The following is a 25,719-nucleotide window of genomic DNA, read 5'->3' as shown; positions in this document are numbered from 1 at the left end:
AACAATCAGAAGTTAAAGGACTATCCACCAAGTCAGGTCCAATAGTTTCTCAGGAGAACATTGATTTGTCACAAGATGGCCAATGTTGATTCACTTCACCTGTCAGTGGTTATAATGTTATGGCTGATTGGTGTATATACACTCACTTCCTAAAACATTAAGAAGACTAGTGAAAAGTGAATGTATTCTAGTCCTGAACTAAATCACCCCTACGACTGCAATAATGATCGGTTTATGTTGAAACAAAGTCTTATTTAGCCGAGACTAAAATGTGGTTGTCAAAATAATAAAAACGTGTGTCGGTGCAACACAATAAAATTCAATAGTACCACAAACCATAGCCTCCAAACTGAAAACACAGATGAATCATCAGCTCTCTCAGTTATTTTAAACAAACGCTGAATGCCATACCCTTCATGGAGCAAAGATTTAGCACAGGACTGTTATATTAGAACGCATTTGTTTTCACTTGTGTACCCAATGAATTGGCAAGTGAGTGTAAGTTAGATGGAATGGATGAATGAGAAGGAGACCATGTAGAGGTGGAAAAGGAGACTGAAAACTCACGCACAGTCCGCTGAGTGGACAGTTATTTATTTCTGCTTTGAACGTAACTACTGTGAAACAACCAGAGAATTAGGTTTTATTTTCTACTTTACTCACTTTGTTCCCTCACTCTTTCGCTTGCTCGACCAGCAGCTCTCGTCAATGAGCTTGTTCAAACTCTCTTTGTTTTTCTTTGTCTCTTTTTTTTTCTCCATGTTAATAAGCAACAAGGAATGTCTGACCAGTGTTCAAATATCACTACTGGAGTAACTGGTTTCTCATCGAGTCGGCACAATTCGTAGAATCAGCCGTGGCAACTGTGTTCCTCCAATCGAAGGTGCGCAACTCTGCAGGCTTTCTTCCCCAACCTTTGGACATTTAAACTAAAATCTAATCACTAGTTTCTTCAGCTGAATCACTGGCTTGGTACTGGCTGCACAAAAGGTTCTTGGTCCCTTGGGAAAGTTCCTCCGGTGGAAGTACCGAATAATTAGGTCCCAAAGAAAAAGCATTGTCAGAGGCTTGCATACTGGACCGTGACTGGCTCGAAAGCTCCTGTCTGCTTATTGTGTTTTAAACTCAGACTTTAGGTGAGCAAATAGAAACTTTCCACCTTTAGCAGATGAGTAAGAAAACACATTCTGCACATCTATGGTTATGCAGACTGAAGTTCAGTCGTCTACGTTAAATAACACTAATAGGTGGTGGTTTAGGCTTCTGCGTCCATTTGACGCCGTAGCAATGGTGACAGCGCAGACCCTAGCGCTGTGGCTGACGTGCACCTCCACAGAAATGTAACTATGCGCCGCGGTGACGCAGACCGCAAGAGTGGTGATTGGTCCGCTTGGTAGTAGCGTGTTTCCGCTTTAGTATTTCCGGCTGCTTCTCCATCTCCGCAATTTTCCAATTGATTGTTTTTGATCAATAAAGATGGAACACGTGGAGGAAAGGTTAACTGAGGAGGTTCAGGAGATACAAACATTTGTAGGACTCAACGATAAGTTTCTGTTGCCTTTGTTGAAAGTGAAGCAGGAAGTGGAACCAAAAATGAACCCGACCGGCAAAAAAGACACAGCGCCGACTCATGTTTGGGTAGCGTTTTTACAAAGCGAGTCCGACCGACCCTAAGTATACATGGCTTGCACCGGCGTAGGCTTCATGCGTTGGTTACGGCGTCTATGTCCTGCACCTGCAGTACCCTAAAAGAGCCCTAACCCTTGCTGCAGTCTCCCGTTACCGCACTGTAATACATTTCAAATCAGTAAAACTTAGAGACAAAAGTTCACCTGCTGCCTAAGAAATGCAAGTAAACTCAACCTGAAGAAAACCACATTATTCACTGAAGAAAACTCATTTTATCTTGTCAGATTAACTAAGTTAAGATCAATTTAACTATATTCATATCAATTACCATTTTAAGTTGAGAGCACTAATGTTTTTGTTTCTACTGACATTGTAATACTGTGGTTTAATCCTCTTTTGTAGAGCCTTGTTTCAAGGGTTTTGCCAATTTATAGTAATAGTTCTAATTAAAAAATGCAAAAAAAACTTAAGGACATAATTTAATGAACATTGACCACACAGACAAAACCCACAACTGGCTATTCCAGTGATCCAATTAGGAAAACATGTATATTGTAATGAAGCAGAGTTCTCACTCACAGCTGAGTTCGATCCGAATGAAGTCCTTGATGCCTAGATTTTCCAGGAAGACGCCAGAGGATGACGTCGTTTTGAACAGAAAAGAGATGTCTGCGTTCAGCTCTCCGTGAAAAGTGGGGAAGTGAAGGTAGGACGTCTCCTTGTCAAAAAACGCTGCGTTCCAAAAGTTCTCTGCAAAAGACAGAAAAACTCATGCCTCAAATGATCGCATCCTTCTTGTTTTTGTTTTCTTTTATAAAGAGATGTAAGACTGTGTTTTTTTTTGTTGTTTTTCAGAGATAAATGACTTTGGTACAAAGCTTATTAAAAGAAAACTCATTATGATGGCTGTATGATGGAAATCATGTAGTAAACAAATGAACTTAACTGCTCAGCTAATTAGCACGAGACGAACAAAGGCATAACTCCAGCTATCTCATTTACATTGATTTATCTTCCATGGCATTTATTTACTTACCCGATAAACTGAGTGCTGAAATTAAAAGCAATTAAAATTAAAGGTACAGTGTGTCACATTTGTTTATTATGCGTCTTTGTATTAGCACTTGGCATTAAAGAAAAAATATGGTTTATATGCCATTCTACTAATTAGCAAGTGTAATTGGTTGCAGCAGATTTTCCATTAAGTTAATGCAAGGAGGGAGATAATTTAAGGAACCGCCGGGTTGAATAAAATATATCTGTTTAATAAGTTACCATCAAAACATCCTCAATATAAAAGTGTTTGACAGTAGCATTGTGACAAGCAGTGACCGACTGAAATGGACCTACTGTCTCCATGGCAACGGAGGGGTCCCACTCTGTAGGCAGCCTCTGACCCCGGCCGATGGATGTCTCCCACCACCAGAGACCTGATCGGGAGAGTCTCCTTGTGGATGAGCAGGCCCGAGTCATCAGTCCTGAAGTAAAACGTGGACAGGGAAGGAGAATAAAAAGACAAGGAGAAGGAGGATATTGAGTGGAAGGAGGGGGAACGAATAGAGAGGCGAGAGGAAGAAGGAGGCGGAGGAGGTGAGGAAGACATCAACATCAGAAAGCCGAGTGATCGCGCACGCAAAAGGCGGCGCCAAACTTGTTCTCTCCTGAACTCAAACTAAACAGTGTTTTGAGAAAGTGGGACAAACTGTGCCGAGATTACCGACGCAGCGTCTCTCAACTGCGCGCTCATTTGTTCTCGGTGGTTTACCGGTATGTTTCGTGGAATCGTTTTCTGAACGAACGAACTGAATGAACGCAGGCTGAGTGATTCATCTGCACATTCACCGCGCTCGCTCGGCTCTGTGCTGCTTTGAAATTCCAGCAGTCTGCTTTGTTGCTGCGAAACGTAGTCAAAAAATAATAAATAAATAAAAAATCTAGGGCTGAGCGGCCGTGAATCTGATGAGGTATTGACTGAAGGAGAAAGTCTATAAAAAAAATACATTGGCAGTCGCACAAATTTAAGCTGAGAGATAATAGAAAGAAGGACCTTTGGCTATGAAGACAGTAGCGGGATTGGTTACAATATGGGAAAATGGAAAGTGCAGAATTGGTCACAGGATTGGGGAAGGCGACCTAAATACAGAAATGCTTACGGGATGGATAAAAAAGATTTAAATACAGGATTTGAGCAAACAGAGAATCTCCCAGTCCAGTATACAATAACTGGATGAGACAGGAAATAACACTGAGGAACAATGAGGAATCTACAGCGTCTGTATTGCTGAATTAGAATTAACTTCGTTGCCAAGTATTTGACACAGACAGGGAATTTGTCTTGGTGCACAACACAAGAACAAAACACTGTTCCTAGGTAAGTATGCAACTATGCAAGATGAATATATATATATATATATATATATATATATATATATAATACGGAAACATTTACAAGTATGTACAAGTGAGTATGTGGTTTTAAGTGAAGGAGCTGCTGAACCGTTTGTGCAGGGAGATACAAAATAAGAACCATGGACCTATGCACATGTTCCTACCATGAAGAGTATGAACGTGTAATAGCCTGTTAACGTCACAAAAGAGCCCTGCAATAGACTGGTGACCTGTCCAGGGTGGACCCCGCCTCTCGCCCAATGACAGCTGGGATAGGCTCCAGCAGACCCCCCGCGACCCTTAATAGGACAAGCGGTTACAGAAGATGAATGAATGAATGAATGAATGTCACAAAAGACCGGAGACTTTTCATCTTCACATGAAGCATTTCGACACCGGTTCAAGTGAATCGCCGGCTTTACATAAATTAAACTTGAATTATAACGACACTATGATAATGCCCGATGACGCAAATGCAATTTCGCCGGTTTCATTTTAAATTAAATTGCTGGCTTACTTTGAACTTTGACCAATTGACCGTGACCACCGAACTAATTTGTTGGTCTCCGCTTTGTCTGCTTTCTCTACAATGGCAATCCATCAAATGGTTCAAAGGTATTTAGGACTGGACCAAAACGCTGGACGTACCAACAGTCTAGTGGTGTGTTGCCGGCATGGTTAACAAACCTCTTAAATATCATATAATAATCATGGCTGGCAATTGTTTGCTTTTAGACAGAAGATGCTGCCTTCAGCTTCCTTTATTAGTTATGTTAGTTAATTAGTTAATTTCTGTATTTTCCACCTCATCTGTATTCTTTGTTTTCTTAAAGTGTATTGGAAATGAGAATTAAATAGAATTTAAGGCCTTTACATGTGAATAAATACGAGTGTTTCGATGGCGATATTTAATTGTACACTAGTATTCTGCTAATAATCAAAATAATAGCCCAATCAGAGCCGCATCAATTCTCATTCTAACTGCGGAAGGTGGTGTAAACTCTCGATAATCCTTTCAATGTGAAAATATTAGCTCCTAATAACCATGTAAACACTGGATCTGATTGTTTCTCTCTGGTTGCAATAAATCCATTCTTTGGTTAAACATCAGCATACGTTTTCAGGAGGGACAGAAACATGGACGTAGGGGAAACAACCAGTTGTTCAAACAGGTTTTTCTGCAGATTAACAAAGCTGGAATCAATGTGGACAACACCAATTAAAACAAGCGTCTATCTCGACCATGTTCTTCTGTTTAATGAATTTAGCGCTGTCAATAAAGCTGGAAAAAAATTCTCTTTCTTCTTCTGGTATATTTCCCTCAGCTTTAATGCTACAAAAAGATGAAGTTGGTGAAGTTGGGGTTAAGAAACATTGTCCATGCCACCGCTGATGCTAAATAAATTCATCCACTTCTACATGACAACAGCATGATAAAGAACAGTACCACTGGTCGTAGTCTGCGTCACAGTTGCAGTAGTGACTTGAATCCAGACACTCGTCCTTCAGACCGCAGGCGCACTGCCGGCTGCCGGGCAGAGCTCCGCCCCAGTAGGTCTGGACCTGACCTGGACCTGGACCTCCCACCCACCAGCTGAACGGAGCACCCTCTTCAAGACACACACACACACACACACACAGAAACACACACCATTAATCGTTAATCGTTGTCTGCTGCAGTGAACAGTTATACTTCAAAACACTGAGAAATCCCACAGTAGCTCTAACACAGAGGTAAGATAATGAATCTCGTGAGCATAAAGTAACCGACAGCTGAATTTGAAACATCTCTACCAGTGAACCGTCACTCATCTACAGTGTGTTTCCATTCAGACAGATTTTGTAGATGTATCCGTTTACACTTGTGCTTCTCTACGTCTTTCTTCTTCTTCTTCTTTTTATGTGTTTAACAACACCCGTCTCTTTAGGATTTTGGCAAAAAAAAACAAAACAGCACCCCTCTCGCCGACCAAGCTTTGACCATGTATCACTGTTGTTCCTCTGACAAAATCGGACGGGTAACAAGCAATTATTCTCTCGTGATTTATCTCTGTCAAAGGCATCGTGTACATGGTGGCGGCTCAGGCAAACAGATGCTCTTCTTGTGAGGAACAAAGTTGTGTTGCGGATAAAACTTTTCGCTGAAACTAACTCGGGAGGAGAGAATGCACAACTGAAACGCAATTGATGGTTTAATTAGATATTAAATTAAGTAAATTGCAAAGTCACACCACTCCGCTATGATTCCATATATAGATCCCTTAGATACGCTTCCTTTGCAAAGAAGTTTGTTCTTGCCGTCATTTCCCTCTTAATTACATTTTCTCCTCCACAAACACACACAAACACACCCAGGGTAATAATTAAATCTAAATGTCTCACTTTCCTCCGAAGCATCTCCTCTGAGTAACTTAGATTAAACAGAGAGCCCAGACTTTACCCTGTGTGTTGAGAAGGCGGGACCTCCTGCAGTGGTAGGACAGCTCCTGCTCACAGTGCTCCGACTGACCGATGATGGCTGCAAGCTGCTCCTCCTCGGAGGAGTAGTCAAAGTAGGCGAGGTGTTGGTTTTTCTCGGGGGAGGACTGAACTCTGGTCAGCTCCGTGTTATTGTGCTGGATCACCATCCACGTCCTGTCCTCTGGTGGAGAGGCAGGGAGGGTGAAAACACAAGGAGAACGTAAATAGGACAAGAGATGATCAACATTTTTTGATGACAGTGTCTGTGTGCAACTTACCTGTCATGTTACAGTAAATGAGCTGGGGTTTGATTGGTCCGCTGCCGTCTACATCTATGTAATAATGCCCCGATGTGTTGCCTTTGTGTTTGTACGCTTCACATGACTGTTCATAAATTGCTGAGGAGGAAAACATGGTAACCATTATTACATATTCAATCAACTTTAGGTGAATAACATTGACCATCTTGAGACAATCCAATGTTCTGCTCGGGAAATTTTTGGACCTGGCATTCATTTGGATGTTACTTAGACATGTACCACCCACCTAGACCAGACCAGACCAGACCAGGCAACCCCACCCCATACCAATGACACTCATCCCAGCAGGATGCAGTTTAGGAACAACTCAAAAAACATGAAAAACAGCACGAGGTATTGACCTGGCCTCCAAATTCACTAGATCCCAAACTGATCAAGTATCTGTGGGATGCACTGGAACAAGCCTAATCCACAGAGACCCCTCCCCTCAACCCATAGGACCAAAAGGCCCCCCATTACACACCTAACAGCATTCTGTTGCCAGACACCATGAGTCGCTACTGTTTTGGAGGCAGAAGGGAGACCTACACAATATTAGGAAGGTGGTCATAATGTTGTGCCTGATCGGCGTATAACTGCTCTTGCAACACAATATCCTACAGTACAAGAATCTTGTGCTCATCATCTACCCTGAATACCTCTTTACATCTAGCATGTAGTTAATATAAGAAAGTATGAATATACCAAAAATGTCCCCAAGGAACAACTTATTAACAAGTTATATGTAGAAGTAAATAAGTTCCCCCGCCCACACAAACTTTTTGTGGGGTTAGGTCTGAACTCAGTGCGTTTACGTGGTTATGGAGATCTGAGAATTATATAATGTTATAATGTTACTCTGTAGCTACAATACACACACACCTACACGAACAAACGTAAACTCTGGAGAGTTTCAAGGATCCATCTATGAGCAGGAGGAGAAAGTTTCCTACACTCTGCACACATTTATCCTTCTTAACTTTTCCCAAGACGCTGCTCTGATACAGCTCAAGAAAAGTTCTGACCTAAATCTAACAATCAAACACAGAGGTGAGCAGTGTGTGTGTGTGCGTGTCTGTGCACGCGCGCCCAGGAAACCTGAATTGGCCGTGATCCAGCAGCACGGTGATGATCACACCACCAGAGCGTAGAAAGATTCAATCAATGCTTGGCAGTGTAATCAAAGCCACAATCTCTTTAATTTCTAATTTGACTCACCTAAAATACTGTAGGCAGTTTCTAAGTCGAAATCCAGTTATGTGGAAAGAACAGTCCGCCCCAGGACTCTCCTTTTCTGACACGCTCGCACCTCCCTCTCACTCCCGTCCTGACTCCTTCTTTATCTTTGTCTTTCTCCCAATCATCATTTATTTCTTGGTTTCATCTTTCTGTATTCATACACTTGTCTTTGTCATCTTTTTCACGTAAGGCCCCAGAGGAAGTTAAATAAATCTACAGTTCTGAAAATAACTAGAAATCTTTAGTTGAAGTTCAAATCTTCTGACCTATATACATTTTTTTAAGAACCTATTGAATCAGATAACATTCATATATTAGAGCGTAGTTCATTTTAGGAATAAATACAACTGGAAAGCAAACCATCTTAGAAACTCTCTGTTGTAATTTCTCTGTTACATGCATGAATCAAACTGTCACCAGAGTCACTTAAACATCAGTTAAGACTAGCTGTTTGCTAACCTTTCAAAAAAATGAACATGATGTAATTAAATGTATGCATCATAAGTATAACTTCGAAATAGCTTCAGTTCTCTCCATTTTAAAAAAAACCCAAACATTATTTTTAGTACCTGAAAATCTCATATTACGTATACAAATCTAAATATTAGGCAAGTAAAATGAAGGAGAAGAAGAAGAAGTTCACAGCCGGATACTGATGCTGCGCTTGATGTGTGCTCTTTGAAGTGAGAAGTGGGAGAAATTGTGGCTTTCATCCACAGCAGGATGCCATCCCTTTGTTCTTTCTTCAGCCTTCCCCTCAGTGGATAAAGTGACACTTTATCTGTGCATTATGTATTACCAACCAGGCTATTTTTGTTAAGAGGCAGCATAACAAATTTGGGGCAAACTCGTCCACAAGTCTCCACAGGCCTGCAGGTAATGCAGAACTTTCTGTAAAAACACATATTTCTAAGCTCATTATGTACTAAAAGCGCGTTTAACTCAATTCTATGTGTCCAAAGCATTTGGGAGAAAATGGACAAGTTAACAACTTAGAGTTGCTTTGATCATTGTTTTGGGTATTTTGTAGAATGTTTTACCTTGTTCATGTATTTAAATCAGATTGCACAAGTTACAAAGTCAGTTTATTTTGCTCACAAATAAATTTAAATCTACTTTAAATCAGATGAGATTATTTGTTTATATTTGTTCTTTATTGAAGCAGTTTCATATCATAAAATGTTCCTTCCTGTATAGTGGGTCTAACGAGAGAAAAGCAGCATCATACTGTATCTTATGCACAGAGGGGTTGAAGGATTTAGGATTTTTTTTAAGTGGATTTATGCTGCGTTCCAGAAAACTGGGAGGTCTGAAATTTCAGACCTCCTACTAGGAAAAGTGCTCTGGAATGCCACTTGAAGTCAGACTAGTGAAGTCGGAGTAAATCGATCTACCCCGACTTCACTAGATGCAGCATCCTGACGTCACAGAACAATGGCGGCGCCCATTGAGATACACACTGTGAACGTTGAAACATAATTTACTAGACTATAAAAAACATTTATCCATATTTTGTTTGGGCCATACTAAAAATCATAACATCACACAACATGACTTTTGCGTGAGGATATGTTGCTATAATCTCTCTGCATAAAGTTTGGGAGACCTCAGTTTCGATCATTGTCAGTAACTTTAGAAACAAAACAAATATTATCTTATCGAAGTCGACCAAGTTTGTTGTTTATATTTAACTTAATTCTCCTGGAACACTTTGAGGTCGCATCTAGTACAGTACACTCCAAGTGAGATAAATCTGACATCCCAGCTTTCTGGAATGCAGCATTATATGTGGTGAAAGTCGAGTCAATGTCGACTAGCACAGTAAAAGCACAGTAGAAAGCAATTACTTTGTAAAGCATTAATGCTTTACGACAATGACATCTATATTTTTTAACCTGAATACATATTGTAGCGTCTCACACAAAACAAGCTACGGAGGCTTTTCTGCAAGGTAACTGAAGCTTGAACACGGGCTACTGTCGACCATAGACCACGCCAACAACAAAAACACCGTCAGTCTGACACTTCTAATACGTGGCCCTGGCTCGGCAAAAAAAAAAGTTTATATATATATAAACGTTCTACCACAACAATGTCAACTCATGAGCTTATCAATACTGTGCAATGCATATATATTTAGCCTATAAACCAATAGCGTTTAACAGTACTTCACAGCGTGTTGTAAATTAATAATGATTGTTAATGCCAAAGCTCTAACAACTTGTTCAGCCTCCTTCTCTCTGTTGCCGCAGGTGAAGGTGTTAACTGACTGCTGTCGAGAGGATTTGAAGCGTTCCTCTGCTAGTGTCATCTTTTCAGATGAGTGTGCATTTCAGGACTGACTTACTTATTCTGCATGACACGGTAGAATGTGCTTCATCTTTAGTGAAGTATTTCCGCACACTTGATGAACTGCTGCTAGTTTGCTGCAACGACCCACTGGGATCCTCACCTGTCTTCTTGGAGGCGTCTGTGTTGCTATTGTCACGTGATCGGCGACTAGTCGACTTCCTGCTTAAAGCGTCATGGCACAGCAGTACAGTCGACTAGTCGGTACAACCCCTAATGATACTGTATATGTCATTATGCACTGCAAGCGTGTGTACAGACAAGAGCAGAGATAATGGGCCATCAGCAGGTGTCAGAAAGCAAAAACATAAGACCTTTTAAGTCTTTTAAATTAATTGGAAGTCTAATTTACTCAGCATAATGAAGTACCGCCAATCTATTTGGTCTATTCCCTTCTCAACACCGCTAATTAAAGTTCTGAAACAATGCTACGAGAAAAAAAATAAAAAAATACAGAAGGAAATTAACGTTGGGGGACATGTGGCCTCTGTGTTATTAAAGCATGCCCAATAAAGACATGCCTGGAATATTAACCCTATTTCCTCACAGGTAACAACATGCCAGTTTGCTGTCACATTTGTAATGGGAGAACCATAAACACATATTTTCAGATATTAATTACACCATGGGTGAGTGTAGTTGTAGTTAAAGACGAATGTGATGGAATTAAAGCCACTATCTGGAGAATGTAAATCCAGATTCAGCAAGAAAGCAACATAAAAATCTATTTATAACAAAAAAAATATGCAAAAAAACACAACTTAACTAATACGACAAGCAATGCTGCTATGTATATTTTTCTTGTTTTACTCTGCAGCAAGTTTATATAGGTTTAAAATAACTAACTACGTGATATGAAAGGTCTGCAGATTCCTTTCAGCTCCACAGAACGCTGTAGCATCTTTCAGCAGATTGTTTTGATTTTAGAAGTGGTATCTTTACTGATACTCCTCTCATCTGTGTTTCCAGTCCAAACAGACATCTGTTTCAGTTTAGATAATGTATGTTCCCACCACTCTCTGCTTCGGATCAGTCATCACACTGACAGAACCAGCTGGTGAAACGCCATAACTCATTAATGAATTATAGAGTTTTATAATCCGAATGTGTGAGCCACTTTTATTCTGAATGCATTCACCATTAACAGCTTGATAACCTGCGTATATTATGAACCTTCTTCCCATTTACCATACACCCCTTCTTAAATAATACAGAAGAAATAAAATAAAGCCAATAAAAGTACTGGTGAAAGGAAGATGTGTGGGTGCCTTGTGGCCGATTGCTTACAGCTGTGGCAGGTGGCTCCTCTGTAGCCGCTGTTGGAGCAGTTGCAATGGAAGGCGCTCCATGACTGAGTACATCTGGCTCCATGCTCGCAGAGGCTGGGGGAACACCTGGGACGCAGACAGACAGACAGACAGACAGACAGACAGACAGACATAAGACAAAGATGCAGACAGAGAATGAGAGACAAGCTTATTGTTTATCAGAAGTTCTCCAAAAAGTTTCTCAAGGACGTCGGTAAAGGTACAACAGGTATTCAGCACAGCTGTTCTAATGAGAGTGCTTGACGCAGAGACCTGGATGAAAGCAGCCCTAAAAACAAAAGTGCCAATCTTTAAAAGACAATTTCGTTTTTTGTCAACTGGAGCACAGGTGCGTGTTCTAAGACGCAGCCGGTTTGAAGCCGTTCCTTTGTTGCTATTGTTAACTAACATTTCATTTTCAACCAGACACAAAACTCTTGAACGCCCACCCAACCTTTCTCTCAAGGACTAAACTCACATTTTTATTATTGTTGAACAGTTTTGAGCCCAGAGATTGCACATGCAGCCACATTGCTCTTCTTAATTCGCAGGGGATGATGCTTCTCCCCAGCAGTCCTGCAGCATAAAGTAGTACATTTCAATCTTTTTTATTTTCCTTTTTGGCTTATATATTGTTATGTAATTTATTTGTAATGTCATATATCTTAAGTTGGATTTTCTATGTAATATATTGAGTTTCCTTGGCTGATTAGCCAGTCTATGTAAACTCCTCGACTTTGCTTTATTCGCTGCGTTCAAAACCACAACACAGCATGCAATTACAGCTAAGCTATCAATTTCCAGCTAGTGCAGTGGATGATGTTTCCCAACCGGACGAGAACGCATCTGTCGTAGTTGCGGTGATGCTATTAGAGGGTGAGAGGCAGTCATTTGCTGTCGGGAGCCTGCGACATTTAAGAGTCAGCTGCATAACGATAATTTTGTGCATATTTAGCTGGGACCCAGTGCGATTAAATTAACTGTAGTTCAGCACTAATAAGCTCATTTGCATTTGCGGTCCGTGGGCTCGATTTACAGCACACAGGGGCAGTGCATTAACAGTGATACTGTTCAGTGTGGGATATATTTTTTCCACTCTATGAAATAGCACATTAATGCACAATTCCAGCATATTAAAGCAGTTTGAAGTCCAGCTTTCAAACTTGTAAATCTGCAGGACGACACAGTCAAGGGCCACCCAAGGCAGTAACATTGCTTTTAGTGTTGCTGAGAAACACTTTGGGACATAACATTAAGACCTGGTGCGCCTAAGGACCGCGTGTCAGCTTGGCAGCCGGATGTAAGTCAGCAGCCAAACCCTTTGCATCAATATCTAACTATTTTCAAGCAAACTGAAATCCATAGGTCATCCACAAACCATTCAACAAGTGAGCTTGGGGGCAAAAAAAAAAAAAAACCTCTAACCTGGAGAGTCCTCGGAGGAAAAGTGTCTTCACCTGTCCAACAGCGAATGCATTTTTGCAGGTAAGAATCAAAACAATCTTCTCTTCTCTCACACAGTAGGGCAGCGCTCTGCACTGTGGGATTTCAGCGCGGTTTGGCAACGTGTCAGTGCAGTTAAAGGCTGACTCCGCGCAGGGGGGCCACGGAAGGAGATCACGGCAGTCAAACAACACTCACATCTCCAGAACACGTATGAGGAGAGCGTCGTCTCTCGGGCGAGAATAGCAATTTCTCAACCATCTCACATCCTTCACTGTGAATACCGGCTCCATCCATCAGTGTATGCTTTCCAGATACAAACTCTCCCGCCATCTCAGTCCACTAAAGCTGTAGCCAGCTGTTACAATGACTGATTGACATGTAAGCGGATGGTGCAAGCAATAGCTTTATATTAATTCTTCATAATTTTACTTTATTTAGAAATATAAACACTACAATGGGAATACTTTCTTACTGAAGCTTAGGCGTAAGTTCAGTATTAGAGATCTGTTCTCACATGTTCTGTTTTTATTTCTCTATGAGTTTTATTTCTGTTGCTCTTCTCTCTCTGTCACTTCCATTTGTCAAAATCACTACTTTTATCCAATCAATGACTCGTCCTTGGTCTCTTAGAGAAACAGTCCATGTTCTTTAAATTGATTGAAATGCTGTTGCTCTGGCTTTCGGACCAGACTTCACCTTCTCCATCTCATCCTGGCTGTCGAAGGCATCTCAGCCGAAGCCCAAGCCTCTTATTAATTGTTGTTCAACATGTATGAATGCTTAGGCCACCAGCACAGACTGCAGTGTAGGCTCTGTGTAGATCCGTTGCGAGAGTATACACCAAACTTAACTGTGAAATCATGTACACAAACTGTATTTAGTGACTAGCTCCACCACCACATTTCCTCTCAAAGTACCCCTGGTGGTATAACACATACCCTAGCTTTGAACCAAAACTGTCCTCGCTCAAGTTCAAACTTACACCGGTCTTCGTGAAGTTAGAGGTGCAAGAGCACACAGTCACACAAATTCTCCAGAGCAAAGCTGGGTATCCGAAAGGATGAAAGAAAGGAGGTTGGTCTGGAAGGATTTAGGCATTAGGAAGTGTGGACAGTGCAGGATGGTGGGAGGGAAATGTAGAAAACGTGGGATAGGAGAGGTGAGGAAGAGGGCTGAGGAGGAAGGAGGGAGGGCTAGATGAAGAGAGAAGCATAGATGGAAACAGTAAGTAGATATTTTGGACAATGAAGCCTTGAGGTTGGGAGACAGCTCGGTCGTTGGAGACTATAAGGAGTTATTCTTTTGTCTTGTCTAATCCCTTAATTTAATTACTTTTCTTTTCTTCCAAAACCTCCATAGTCATTGTAATTATTTTTCGGTCAGTTTATTACTTAGCTTTATGACTTTTATTCCAAATGTAGCTCAAAGCATAAAATTAACTGCTTGTAAATCTCAAAAATGAGACACTTTCTTCTGCAATACAGCCTTTCTCATAAGTATCTCCGCTAATCTGTTTTAATTCAGTTGTATTGATAGGATAAAACAAAGCTTATCAGGTAACATATTCTCACCAGGCTCCAGAATAATTGGCCTGAAAAGATTTCTTATTTATTCACTCTTCACTGTAAGAGGAGGCGAGGAGGGAAGGCAAGACATATTTTTTTCAACATTTTTACTCTTACTGAAGTTGGGAAAAGTCAACATTTCTCGGCAAGAACCATCGGCAGCTTTGGAAGTTTTCCGTCATTGTTTCAACGCGAAGTTTGCTGGTGGCACATGCAGCTTAGCACATGAACCCAGAGAAAGAGACTCAGAGACACAAGCCTGGGTCAAATGGTGTACCATAGCCCTTGTAAATAAATCTACTTCCAGGGCTTAAAGTTCTGACTTTTGCAAAGACTTTGTCCTCTGTAAATCTCCACAAGGCCCCCAGCAAGACTAACAGTTTGTCATGCAACATGGCAGCATACTGCACCACAGCTCAGATCACAGGACTTCTGGATTAACTGAGAGAAGAGACTTTGTAGCTTATCTAAAACTTTGTAGTGTGGTGTGACTGTGTCCTATAACGTAGCTTGGATCACAGGACCTGCATCCAATCTCACTGGTTTCTATTACAGCCTCTGGCCAAACCAACACCGCACAGCAGCTCCCCCTCCGATCTGCACACTATTACTGGGCCGGGATGTCCTACAAAGACTTCAAATAACTGCAGTCTGCTGAACAGCATGAGCGAGAGAGGGGGAAAGGTATGTATTTTTATCCTTTGAGTCCTCTCTGCACCTGCTCGTGGATACGCTGCCACACCACGCGCACACAGGAGGGAGCCTGGCATGACACGGAGCGGTGAAGGGTAAGATGTATGTTTGCGAGTCCCTGGTCACACCGAACAACAGGCATGCCATAAAGTCAGACAGACAGGCAGACAGACGCGCAGGCAGTCTGAAACAACAAGACGGGCGGACCTTTTGGTGACCCATGCTTCTTTTTATTTGTGAATGTGTGTGCACGCTTTGACAAGGCGTATTATTAAGTTGTCAGGTACCTGACAGAAGCAAAGAGGTCAGAATTACTGCCTTCTGACAGCTTCATCTATCTCGCTTCAAAACATATACACTCAGAGAGGGAGAGAGAGAGAGAGAGAGAGAGAGAGAGAGAGAGAGAGAGAGAGAGACAGAGAGAGAGAGGTCGGGGGCAGGTGGCGCTGGTAAAGTCAGAAACTTTTTGGTCTTGGAAAACAACTGTGTCTTAAAGGCGCCAGTGTGCTACAAACAAAGCATGTTTCAATCCCACCGGCCCGACACTTAGGGCTGTGTTAAGAATTTTTGTTATTTTCCAAAACTGACAATTTCTTTCTTTCAGTTTCTTGTTTTCTACAAAACTCCATGCATTAGTTTGTGTACGTGGAGTCTCTGGTTTGCGCCCTGAACTTGAGCGTTATCAACACTTTATCCAAAGTGTGCAGACTGCAGCCGCACATACGACGGCGAGACTCAAGGAACGGTTTTCCTCACTTTGCTTTTTGTAGAGATTAAACAAATGAGATGAGAGGTGTTAATTAGTGAGCTTTATAGTTTGCTGAAAGTGGGATTTTGTTATCTTTGGAGAGAGCCGAGCCAGTTGCTCCCTGTACTTCACCTTCAAGTTAAACTAATCCTGGCTTCACGTTCAATAGAATGGGGATTATATCAACTGCCTAACCAAAGACTACTTGGTAAGACCCTTTCTGCCACTTCTGAGTTTGATAATAACCTGAACGATGAGGTTTTCTACTTTGCTTGTCAGTGACAATTCATCTGCTGCATTGTACATACAGTAAGCCTTTCAGTGTCTCCTCGGGAATGCGTTTAAGTGCAGCCGGTGTGCAAAGAAAAACGAGTTCTGGATTTGTTTGTGCCTCAGCGATGGATTTTTCTACATGATATTTTTAGTCCCGTTCTCGAAAGGTGGCTCAGACGTTTCCTTGAATGAAAAGCCTGCTGATTGTTAGGGAGATAGTACAATCGGATATCAATTTTGTATTCTTTGAATCAAAGTGGCTTTCATTCACCCTTTTAAGTTCCTTTTGTAGGGAAAAAAATGTCTTACATTATCTGTCTGTCTTTCTTAGAGTATTGAGACTTAAAAAAATTAACAATTACACAAGTCTAAAAAAGTGAACGCACTTGCTAATACAAATATATGAATGGGTTTACAGAGACACAAACGAGCCTATGAATGCGGAACAGCCTTCTGAAATGAAACAGCCAAAACCAGACGCTGCCGTAGCGCTGTTCAAGATGAGCAGCTGCTTTCTCTGGCAGTAACAATCATTTTGAATGACCGGACAAGTGCAAGTACTGGTATCATGATTTCCTCGATTGGTGAGTCATGCACTGATAACCACCAACAACAGTAGTTACTTCAGTGCATCGACACGCAGTCTCCTGAGCATTATTATTTGTGTTATAATGCTCTCTCGATTATGGAAGCAACATCAAATAGAAGGACGTAACAAGACGTGAGCATGCAATAAAAAATTGATTATGTGCACGGTATCGCACTCACATCAACAATAGAAAACATAATTCAAACAGCACCTTATTTTAGAGACTAACCTGTCGACGATGCCACACATGTCAATCTGCAAGTGGCTGTAGTTTCCCAGCTGCCGTTGCTGCACTCTGATCAGGTCGACGGGCTGGTCGTCCAGAGACAAGAGACGCATGCATCCCTGAAACACTCTGAAGGGGTTCCTGCACTCCTCGGCAGCGTTCTGAGCAGGGCAACCTGAGGATGGCGACACGGTGAAATACACATGGGACTATATTCATCTATATGCTCTTTATTTGGATTATTAACAAATTCACGACAAAACACAGGCAATCAAAGGAACGCGGGATTTCTCCAAAGAAGATGTGTTTTTATCATTTTAAACCTCATATTGTCAAATCTGACCCATCTCTAATGTTTCTATATCACATCATTTTATTTAAATGAGTTCTACTGCATGCGTTCTGCAAAAAAGTGTTCAATATGTAGTCACTGGTTGAAAAGCATTTGCTTACAATGTGTAATACAGAATATTTTAGGCTCTATATACAGTCAAACAGACCGTGGAGGTCGACGGGAAGACAATATGAGGGCTAAACCTTCTGGAAAATATACAGACTCTGCAAAATGACACACACTTGCAACTGAGAGGTGTCACTTTGCATCTGTTGAACATCAATCAGGTTCACAGGTTTTAAATAATAAAATACTTTCTTCTGACCATATACTGTATGTGTAAAGAAACCAATCCATTTAAGCGTACACTGACATGTTGAAGATACTTTTCTTAATAACGTACTTAGATGGAACCAGAAGGTAGTCAGTGTCAATATGTATAAAATCCGTCACCATCTTCATGTGGGGAGTTGTGGAATTTTTTATTGGTTTTTCAGGTGCGTGATTTTAAACTGAAGTGTTCCACATACTGAAATTATTGATCTTGATATTAACCTCTCGCTGGACGCAGACGAGCAACAAAATGCCAGCGCTAACTAAGCTGCCAGATGACGAAATATTTTGTAAGAAAAACTGCAAAACTTGACCTGCTGCTGGCACAAAAGAAAAGGTGAAGGAGGCTCTTTCGTTTTCTTTTGGACACCGTAAAAGTCCTTGCTGCGTAATCACGGTTGAATATCTACTACTCATTAGCTTGTTGCCCCCAGACTGTTTAGTGTTCGCCAATTTATTATCTTGGCCCCCGTGAGAAGCCTCGACACCGATGTTAGATTCTCTGTATTTTCCCTCTCCTAAGCCCTCAACACGGGCAGACTTTTGAGGTGGCTGTCAGATAAAGCCACCCTTTGCCAAATCCCGCGAATGAGCCCCGTGTCCCATCCATCAGTGATTCATGCTTGAGGTTGATCTCGGATGATGGCGTTCCGTGGCCAAACACGGCATTCCTGCTCCAGGCTCTGCGCTGCTCTAATTACAAGCAGGGCATCAGGCGCGCCGCTCGACGCTCGACGAGAAGAGATGAGTCACTGCTCATTGTCTATTTAAATTTTAGAAGGAGACTTCGCGGGAGCTCTTTTCCTTATGGCAGCAGCGATGACGCAAGGAAGAAGTCGGATGTTAGTCGCCACGTCATAAAAAGTAAGTTTCATCTCCAATTCTTAAACTTCAGAGGTTAAAACTCACATTTATGAGCAGTATATAGATTTTCAAGGACTGTAATGTAGCTGTTAGCAGTATTTATTAATGAAGCTGCCACCTCTTCCTGCGTGCCACCATACATAAATGTAAATGTGATAAATACAGTAAAACCCAATTGTAAAAATGCAAAAAACAGTTACATTATAGTGTGTTATAAACTTCTGAATAACTGCTTAGATGCAGCCAGTATATACTAAGAGATGGGGAGACTAAAAGCACAAGAAATTCTATGATTGTAAAAAGGCCGTTGAAGACGTCATGCTTGTTAATGGACGACGAGACATGTGCAAGTGCGTCAATGGACTGCATGTATCTACGGCATGCTGTTTGACTTTATTTTTGCATGTGCGTGTGCAAGAGTGAGAGAGCACAAACCCTTTGGAGAATGGAAAAGAGGAAAATAACGGCGTCGAATAGAGAGTGAGAGAGAGTGTTCAGGGTGAAAATGGAAAAGAGGCAAAACACAGCAGAGAGGACGGAGAAGAAAGAGGAGGGGATAGAGGCTGGGGAGAGACCGAGCAGCTTTATGACTTCATCCCTCTCTGGGTGGTACTAAACCTCCAAAGGAGATCTGACGATGATAATTGTTACCGGGGTACCAGCATGAATTTTAACCAGCCCCTAAATGCCCACGTCAGCAGTTTCCCCATCTTTCAGAGCAAAACACCGCCAGTACGATTTATAACATCCGACAGGCGGAACGATACCCGCGATGCCGGCGTTCTTGAATGGCTCCTTACCGCCGAAAAAGAGTTGACTGTCCGAGGTCAGAGGGAGCGGGATGCTGGTCTGAGCGGTGGCTCCCTCGTCTCTGTCCACCGTGACGCTCAGGCGGTCTTGTCTGAAGTTCAGCTCCACAGAATGCCACTGTCCGTCATTCAGGCCGGAGCCTGAGAGAGAACGAAGACAAACACGTGAAATCGGTCACATGGCTAAATTACAGCGCGCAGGATGTGTTCATGCAAAACACAGCAAATGAAGAAAATGCTCTGGGTCACGTTTCCGCGCATAAAATGATAAAGTCCGGGTGGACAGCTGCACTGGTGAGTGCATATGTGCGAGTTGGGTCACGGCACCTCAGCACTAGTGTTTAAATGTGCTGTCTAATCATGTTGAGTGACAGAAGTGCTTAAATGGAAGACATTTAAAGCTATCATAGAGATGGAGATGGGGCAAATGGCGTGTTTAAAAACTGGGAAAATGTTGTACAAAGTACCGCTCGGAAAACTATTAGAAAGAGAAGCATAATGGCTGTTTTCTGTCTCACACAGCTGGCCAATTCATTCATTCATTTTCTGAAACCGCTTGTCCTCTGGAGGGTCGCAGGGCTGCTGGAGCCTATCCCAGCTGTCACTGGGCGAGAGGCGGGGTACACCCTGGACAGGTCGCCAGTCTACCACAGGGCTAACACACAGAGACAGACAAGCATTCACACTCACACCTACGTCCAATTTTTAATCACCAGTTAACCTAACTGGCATGTCTTCGGACAGTGGGAGGAAGCTGGAGCACCTGGAGAAAACCCATGCAGGTACAGGGAGAACATGCAAACTCCACACATAAAGGCCCCAGTCGGCTGGTGGGATCAAACCCAGAACCTTCTTCAGTAGGCCAATTATATGTGTGAATGTAGGACCATTAGGTTTGGAAAGTTACAGATAATAGACGACACAGACGTCCCCTATCTGATGTTGGAAAAGTTTAAGAACATCCAACATGCTGACGCACCACAAATATAGCTTATCTCTTCTATTTTTGAGTTTAACTTTTTTTTTTTTTTTTTACATCTGGTTGCAACAAAACTGAAACTCTTTTAACTGAAAGTCTGTTTTAACAGAAGAGAAGTTGGGCAGAAAAAAAAGCTCATGTGGGAAGACGCATCTGTCTGAGGCCGGCTGGCCAGCAGGGTGGTGAGACAGAAGACAGAGGGAGGTGGGACAGATGACAAGGGAAGGGAGGAGAAGAACATGATACAACTGGGTCAGTAGCTCCAGAGGTAGTCACAGACAATAATTGGACCAACCTGTGCTGAGCTCCAGCGGAGCCCTGACAGCTTTACTGATCTGTAGACGGAGCCTGGCCTCACTCAGGTACAGGTGGACCGCGCCGTCCTGCTGCGGGAGGGCGAAGGTCAAGAGCAACCCCGCCTTGTTCCACGTCCTGAACTGCAGCGCCACAGACACGACCCCTGACGACCACGATGTCCGTCCAGGCAACTGGAGGAAGCTGTGGGAGTCGGTGAACGTCACGGCGACTGAAACCGGCTCAGCGCAGGAGAAGGTCACATTGCCCTGAGAAAGACAGGAGGGACGGGGAGGGAGAGAGAGAGAGAGAGAAATGATTATGAAAGAGATAATAAAACATGAATATTCAGCAATTGCAGAGGCTGACTCGATGTGACTTGATGTCACAGAGGTCTCATCAGCTCCTCTCGGAAAAAGGACACCTGTATTACCATACTGATAACAGCTGAACAGCTAAAACGCTGCTGGCTTCCACTGAAAACCTGAAGCTTCAGGGTCACATATAGGTCCTGCACTCACTTTCACTGTTGACCTACACACCTCTAAACCCTGCACTGCATCGGGAGGAGATGCAGACAAGTGCATTAGCATCGGCGCGTTTAAAATTTCCATAACACAATTATAAATATTAAGTAGCCAGTGAGAAACGTCTCTGGACGAAATATAAGATATTCATCAACGGATACGTGATATGATAATATTAAAATGAGAGGCACATATTGTGTGTTGTTTTTTATTGTCGGGCAACCAGAGAATATAATTTATAAACTTCCCTGATTAATGTTTCCTTCTTTTCTCATAGCTCTTTCGCTCTGGGGCTTTGCAACTCCAAAATGTGCATGTGATGACACTGGTGATGATAATGAAGCCGATTATGATGACGCTAACGACGCCGAAGATGATGACAAGTGTAAAAATAAAGAGGACGACGATGCAGATGATGAAAATAAAGATGATGACAGTAAGAACTGTGACAGCGACCATTAGCATAATATCGACATAGATGGAGAGAAGGAGGCGAGAGTGGGAGGAAGAGCACAAAAAGTGCGGCGGGAACTGAAGTGACCGACTTGTTCCAAGTTTTTCATCGAGGCGGCATTTGATTACGCTGATAACGGATGTTAAAACCTGACAGATATAATTAATTGCCGCCGTGATCAAGAGATAGCCGAGGCCATAAAGGGCTCGACTAGGATGATGAAAAAGTAATGAACCAGTGTTTCCTCCCAAAGTAGTCTGTGTTCGTGTTGATTGGAAAAACCTGAAATCACCTTTAGCAGACTCTAGTCATGTGAGTTTGAGGTGGGCTCTACCAACAGACGTTAGAAAAACCTAAACCTAAAAACCATCAGTGAAACTACTCAACAAGTACAGATGACTTTGTTTTAGTTTTAAAGACAACCATCACCTCACTTACACTCACAAGTTTTCTTATACATTGATCAGGCATAACATTATGACCACCTTCCTAATATTGTGTAGGGCTCCCTTGTGCCTCCAAAACAGTCGTGACTCATCAGAGAATAGACATGGGCCTTCTGAGGGTGTCCTGTGGTGTCTGACAACAGATTGTTGTTAGTGGGGGCCTTTGGGTCCTATGGGTTGAGGGGAGGGGCCTCTGTGGATCATCCCACAGATACTTGATCAGTTTGGGATCTAGTGAATCTGGACATTTTGTGCTGTTCTTCATGTTTTTTTCTTAGTTGTTCCTAACCCGTTTTTGTGTGTGTGGCATCAAGGAGTGTCATTGCTATGGGGTGGGGGTCTGGTCTAGGTGGGTGGTACATGTCTAAGTAACATCCACACGAATGCCAGGTCCAAAGGTTTCCCAGCAGAACTTTGAATAGTCACCATGTTATTTACTTCTCCTGTCAGTGGTCATAATGTTATGATTGATCGATGTGCTTTTTGTTGCTAAATTGAAGGATAGAAATTAAGAAAGACCAGAAAAGTCACACGACATCAGAACATTTGTTCAGTTGCTGGAGTTGCCCTGTAAATGTTTCGCCAGCGATGCATTAACAGTATACAGTCCGTATTATAACTCAGATACATTTAATCTGTATTATCTCAACATACACAGTCATGTGCAACGATACAAGAGCAAACTGTGACTCAATAATGAAGATTGACTTCATATACAGGTAATACATTTATGAAACTTGTTTTCTAGTCAGTTCCAAATACACTCAACACTACAGTTCCCATGAGCCTTAGAGGGCGATCAGAATTCTACAGCTTTTTATAATACCGCGGTTATTTAATCGACGCAAAATTGATCCAGAATCCAAATTTGAATTGACCGAAGCTGCAGAATGTATAAACATAGCTTCACACAGCTGAGTCTGTGAGTTCACCCGCCTCCAACGATCAATGTCATATTTAACAAACAGACGCTTTATTCCTTCGGGCGTCTTCGGATTTGACTGCTCTCTTTTATGTCCTGTATCTCTGGATTTCCATCAAAGATGAGATGGTTCAACAGATTCCTCCAGGAAAGCTTTGTGTTAATGAGTGTAGATGGAGGTGCTGTGCTGAATGGTAACACGACATTGTCCGTGGCAGTGACTTCTGACCTGCTCACAAAATAAATCTATGTGACTGTAAAGAAAGGAAAAGCATCAAATATCACATTGATTTTTTGTGTTTTTTTGTTTTTACATTTCTAAAATCTTTCAAGCTACAATGATTTACAGTATTACTTTACAACTAGAAACTATTGATAGCTCTGAGATACTGCATTTGTACTAATACTGCAGCGTTTCTGCTCTTGTATCCCAAGGTCACCTGATCCCAAGGTACGTACTCTCCAACCAACGAATCCCCACAGTCACCTATTTGTCCTCCTGATAAACTCTGAATGGTGGATTACCATAATGCCGTTCCAAAAATGCTGACACGCAGTAACTTACCACCGCAGTGACCTGGGGGCTGCTCTGTTTAGCCAGGCCTATCAGGTTGAGGTCACTGTACAGCAGGTTTTCCAGGCAGCCATGAAAGTTCCTGTTGGACAGGATGGGTTTCTGCAGTCCATGGCTCTGAACAGCTGCCACACTCAGCTGCACAAAGAGTCAACACACAGACACACACACACACAGTGCAGTTAAAACCACTGCGCAAATAACCGTCTTTAACAGAGCATGCTGCTTTTGAAACATACATAGAAACATCTTCTCTTCATTCGTTCTGTATATCAAAGCTTGCAGGGCTGAAATGCACAACATCAGCCCGAGTGTCAGTGCAGAAGCCTTTCAAGCTTGTTAGTAAGTGCATGAGCAGGTTTGGCACGGAGCCTCACCACCTCCTGCCTTGTTCATTTTCTTGGAAAATTAATGCAATCAAGCAGGAGGACTGCACTGCAGGATTTGCTTCATCATCCAACCCAACCAAGGCAGAGACCATAACTGGCCGTGATGCATTCTGTAAGGCATCAAACTTCAAACATGTCTTCGGGCGTTTGATGCTCAAAAGATTCTGTGTGGTTTTTTTCTTCTTCTCACCGTGTGAATGTGCCAGTGGCTTAGCTCAGCTGGTGTGTTGACCTGCTGGGTGTTTTTATCCACGGTGAGGTTGAGGTGAGTGCTGAGCCGCTCCAGTTTTACACGGTGCCAGTGCTGGTCATCGAGCAGACTGCCCAGGGAAACGAGAAGCTGACCTCCAGAGGGTGAACTCACACCTGCCACATGGAGAGAGGAACAAAAGAAAGTTGCAGTGCATTTTTTTAAATGTGCATTTCCTGCTCAGGATCTTTTATTTTTTATTATTTTTTATGTGTATTACATCAAAAACTGGTCAAGGTCAACATCCTGTGGGTTCCCCTCCATAAACATTATTAACAAGGATAGACATAGTTAAAGAAACCAGTCAATGCCTCACATTTCTGGCAGCAAGATCACCTAAAGGGAGGTTTGTGTTTCATCTGCAGCTTGAGTGGAATATATTCATCTTTGTTTCAAACAAGGAGCAGGTCACTGAGGTCACCCACCTACTTTCTCATTAGGGAAAACATATCTGTATGCTGAAAGGGAGGAGGACAGCCGCGCGGTAAATGATGATGCAGCAAAATGATAGCAGGACATAATTAACGGCAGATTCAACACCCGCAGGTGTAAACTGGTGGATCCATTTTATGAAACTCATAACGCGTTGGGGGAGAGAAAAGACGGTGCTGCTGACAGGACGAGCTACAACGGAAGGAAAGAAAAAACACAGAGTCTTTCATTTTCTTCTAGATAGATGGATAGATGGATAGATAAATGTGTTTATGTGTCTGGTTTTGATTTCCAATCAAAATCAGACGGCAGTTGCTTACTAATGAGGCATCATTCAAAGCTGATTAACCAACACCCAAACCGCCATGATGGACCAGATGAGCTGAGTATTCTATTACAGTTGTTTTTTTGGCCTTTTTGGAGACAGGAAGTCATGGGGCGACAGAGAAGGTACGACATGCAGTAAGTGACTGCTCCAACGAGTGGGTTACAGCGGACCAAGATGAGCATCAGATTCTGAGCATATGAAATACGTTTGTTCCTGAGTTATCTGAGTCGTTTCTTTGTAGAGTCGTCCCAGTTTAACCATTTACTCCTGAATGTGGACAAGAACAAGGAGCTGGTTATTAACTTCAGGAGGAAAAGGGCACGAGTGGAGCCCATCACCATCCATGGCCCGGGAGGTGGAAGTAGTGGACCACTACAAATACCTGGGAGTCCATGTGAACAGCAGACTGGACTGGAGGGACAACAGCGATGCTATGTACAAGAAGGGCCTGAGTAGACTGTACTTCCTGAGGAAGCTCAGGTCTTTTAATGTATGCAACAAGATGCTGGAGACTTTCTACCAGCCTGTTTCAAGCGCCCTGTACTTTGCTGTGGTTTGTTGGACGGGGCAGTA

At 42.4% G+C, this 25,719-nt stretch overlaps 1 protein-coding gene across 1 annotated transcript in view; it reads right to left on the bottom strand.

Moving 5' to 3' along the window:
• The window catches only part of LOC311490547 (contactin-associated protein-like 4), a 96,779-nt gene that overhangs the window by 21,005 nt on the left and 50,055 nt on the right, over nt 1–25,719 (bottom strand). The window contains exons 6-16 of the mRNA XM_084548091.1: nt 24,327–24,502; nt 23,739–23,885; nt 20,826–21,093; nt 19,543–19,692; nt 17,215–17,386; nt 11,652–11,758; nt 6,756–6,875; nt 6,458–6,658; nt 5,465–5,627; nt 2,980–3,107; nt 2,209–2,379 (exon numbers count right to left, since the gene is read on the bottom strand). Coding sequence (XP_084404217.1) covers nt 2,209–2,379; nt 2,980–3,107; nt 5,465–5,627; nt 6,458–6,658; nt 6,756–6,875; nt 11,652–11,758; nt 17,215–17,386; nt 19,543–19,692; nt 20,826–21,093; nt 23,739–23,885; nt 24,327–24,502 — 1,803 coding nt within the window. The remainder of the gene's footprint in view (nt 1–2,208; nt 2,380–2,979; nt 3,108–5,464; nt 5,628–6,457; nt 6,659–6,755; nt 6,876–11,651; nt 11,759–17,214; nt 17,387–19,542; nt 19,693–20,825; nt 21,094–23,738; nt 23,886–24,326; nt 24,503–25,719) is intronic.

Source organism: Chelon labrosus (assembly GCF_963514085.1).
Source record: "Chelon labrosus genome assembly, chromosome: 7".
Lineage (NCBI taxonomy): Eukaryota > Metazoa > Chordata > Actinopteri > Mugiliformes > Mugilidae > Chelon > Chelon labrosus.
The sequence above is the reverse complement of the archived record's forward strand: the minus strand, read 5'-3'. Positions and strand labels throughout refer to the sequence as shown.